Consider the following 2,779-nt stretch of genomic DNA (forward strand, 5'->3'; position numbering starts at 1 on the left):
TGCCATCTCTTCTTAATCTCTTCTGCCTCTGTTAGGTCCCTGCCATTTTGGTCCTTTATCATGCCCATCTTTGCATGAAACGCTCCCTTCATATCTCCAATTTTCTTGAAGAGATCTCTGGTCCTCCCTATTCTGTTGTTTTCTTCTATTTCTTTGCACTGTTCATTTAAGAAGGCATTCTTATCTCTTCTAGCTACTCTCTGGAATTCTGCATTCAGTTGGGTGTATCTTTTTCTTTCTCCTTTGCCTTTTGCTTCCCTTCTTTCCTCAGCCATTTGCAAAGCTTCCTCAGACAGCCATTTTGCTTTCTTGCATTTCTTTTTCTTTGGGATGGTTTTAGTTGCTACCTCTTGTACAATGTTGCGAACTTCCATCCATAGTTCTTCAGGCACTCTGTCTATCAGATCTAATTCCTTAAATCTATTTGTCACCTCTACTGTATATTCATCAGGAATATGATTTAGTTCATACCTGAGTGGCCTAGTGCTTTTCCCTACTTTTTTCAATTTAAGCCTAAATTTTGCAACGAGAAGCTCATGATCTGAGCCACAGTCAGCTCCTGGTCTTGTTTTTACTGACTGTATACAGCTTCTCTATCTTTGGCTGCAGAGCACATAGTCAATCTGATTTCTATGTTGACCGTCTGGTGATGTCCATGTGTAGAGCCGTCTCTTGGGTTGTTGGAAAAGAGTGTTTGTTATGACCATCGTATTCTCTTGACAAAATTCTATCAGCCTGTGCCCTGCTTCATTTTGTACTCCAAGGCCAAACTTGCCTGTTATTCCGGTTATCTTTTGGCTTCCTACCTTAGCATTCCAATCCCCCATGATGATAAGGACATCATTTTTTGGTGTTAATTCTATAAGGTGCTGTAGGGCTTCATAGAACCGGTCAATTTCATCCTCTTCAGCACCAGTGGTTGGAGCATAGATTTGGACTATTGTGATATTGAATGGTTTGCCTTGGATTCGAATTGAGATCATTCTGTCATTTTGGGGATTGTATCCCAGTATTGCTTTTCCTATTCTTTTATTGACTATGAAGGCTACTCCATTTCTTCTGAGGGATTCTTGCCCACAGTAGTATACCTGATGGTCATCTGAGTTAAATTCACCCATTCCTGTCCATTTTAGTTCGCTGATTCCTAAGATGTCGATGTTCAGTCTTGTCATCTCTTTTTTGACTACGTCTAGCTTGCCTTGATTCATGGATCTTACATTCCAGGTTCCTATGGAGAAAAAATCTTTACAGCATCGGACTTTCCTTTCACCACCAGATATATCCACAGCTGAGCGTCCTTTCGGCTTTGGCCCAGTCACTTCATTCTTTCTGGCGCTACTAGTACTAGCCCTCTGCTCTTCCCCAGTAGCATATTGGACACCTTCCAACCTGAGGGGCTCATCTTCCAGCGTCATATCTTTTTTCCTTTTAGTACTGTCCATGGGGTTTTCATGGCAAAGATACTGGAGTGGTTTGCCATTTCCTTCTCCAGTGGATCACATTTTGTCAGAACTCTCTGCTATGACCTGTCCGTCTTGGGTGGCCCTGCACGGCATAGCTTATAGCTTCATTGAGTTATGCAAGCCCCTTCGCCACGACAAGGCAGTAATCCATAAAGGGGAGATAGATAGATAGATAGATAGATAGATAGATAGATAGATAGATAGATAGATAGATAGATAGATAGATAGAAAGACAGACAGATAGACAGAAGCAGGCAGGCAGGCAGGCAGACAGACAGAGATGTTAGACAGATAGAAAAATGATAGGTAAGCAAGCAGGCAGGCAGGCAGATAGATACAGGCAATAGATAGATAGACATATAGTTATGTAATTACTGTATACATATATGTTATAGAGTTATATGGTTATATAGGTAACCAAATATTTGGCATCTCCTTTTCTAAAACCACATTTTCTTCCCTCAGGAGCAGGAGTAAGCCATGATCTGAGGCAGAAAATAAGTTGGCTTCTCTTCCTGCCTGATACTTAAATAAGCCAGGTTACTGTAACAGGGAGGGTGGTCATTCTCATATCTTGTTTCTGTAATTATTTGATCTTTGATGAATTTGATAAATCACAACACATGATTTGACTGTATTTTTTTAAATAAATGAATATGTAAACACTTGTTTCTCTTTTGCTTGGGAAGGATAAAGGGGTTGTCCCGTCAGCAGAGTCAACTTAGGCATTGATGTTTGACACATTAAATCCCAAAAGTTCGCCATCAGTGGTCTAAGGCCTATCCTTTAGACTCCTTGTACTAAATATAAAACAAGCTGGGCCCATGTATGAAAACCATTAAATGCACTCAACCTTCCTGGTCATTTTCATTCTGAAAGGGAATCCAATTTCACTGTCTATTTAGAAAGGATAAATGTTTGGGCTGAAAAGATATAGGGCCTACATTTTCATGTTGTGATTTTCTTCCAAAGTTGCCTAATTAACCAAGCAGTTTGTTCCTTGCCTCAATGCAACTCGTAACTGCTTGCCTGTGATACGTTTTTCCCAATTCTATCCTTCACACTTCTAGGAGCAAGGTCAGCCCATGGCACCCACCCTGTAGCCTTTTCCTTTATTTGTTGTGACCACTTGGGTGATTCACAAAATGAAGCATAAATGAGCTACACCTTTACACCAGCCAGAGAGAGGGCAGAGAAGGAAATCAAGAGGACACCATTCGAACTGCTAATATCAGTAATGAATTAATTGCCACAGCCCACTTCAATTCATTACTCCTCCATGAGACAAATACATGTAAAGTGAGCAATTTATAAAC

At 40.6% G+C, this 2,779-nt stretch overlaps 1 protein-coding gene across 1 annotated transcript; it reads right to left on the reverse strand.

Annotated features, from left to right (window-relative positions):
* Positions 1-482: 482 nt before the first annotated feature.
* LOC120310244 (craniofacial development protein 2-like) lies at positions 483-1,415 on the reverse strand (the record flags this gene model as incomplete). Its single annotated transcript, XM_039348445.1, is given in 1 exon segment — positions 483-1,415. A coding segment is annotated over 1 exon segment (933 nt), but the record flags the coding sequence as incomplete, so codon positions are not given.
* Positions 1,416-2,779: the final 1,364 nt, after the last annotated feature.

This window comes from Crotalus tigris, unplaced genomic scaffold (assembly GCF_016545835.1).
Source record: "Crotalus tigris isolate CLP2741 ecotype Arizona unplaced genomic scaffold, ASM1654583v1 scf7180000018155.2402879, whole genome shotgun sequence".
NCBI classification, from domain to species: Eukaryota; Metazoa; Chordata; class Lepidosauria; order Squamata; family Viperidae; genus Crotalus; species Crotalus tigris.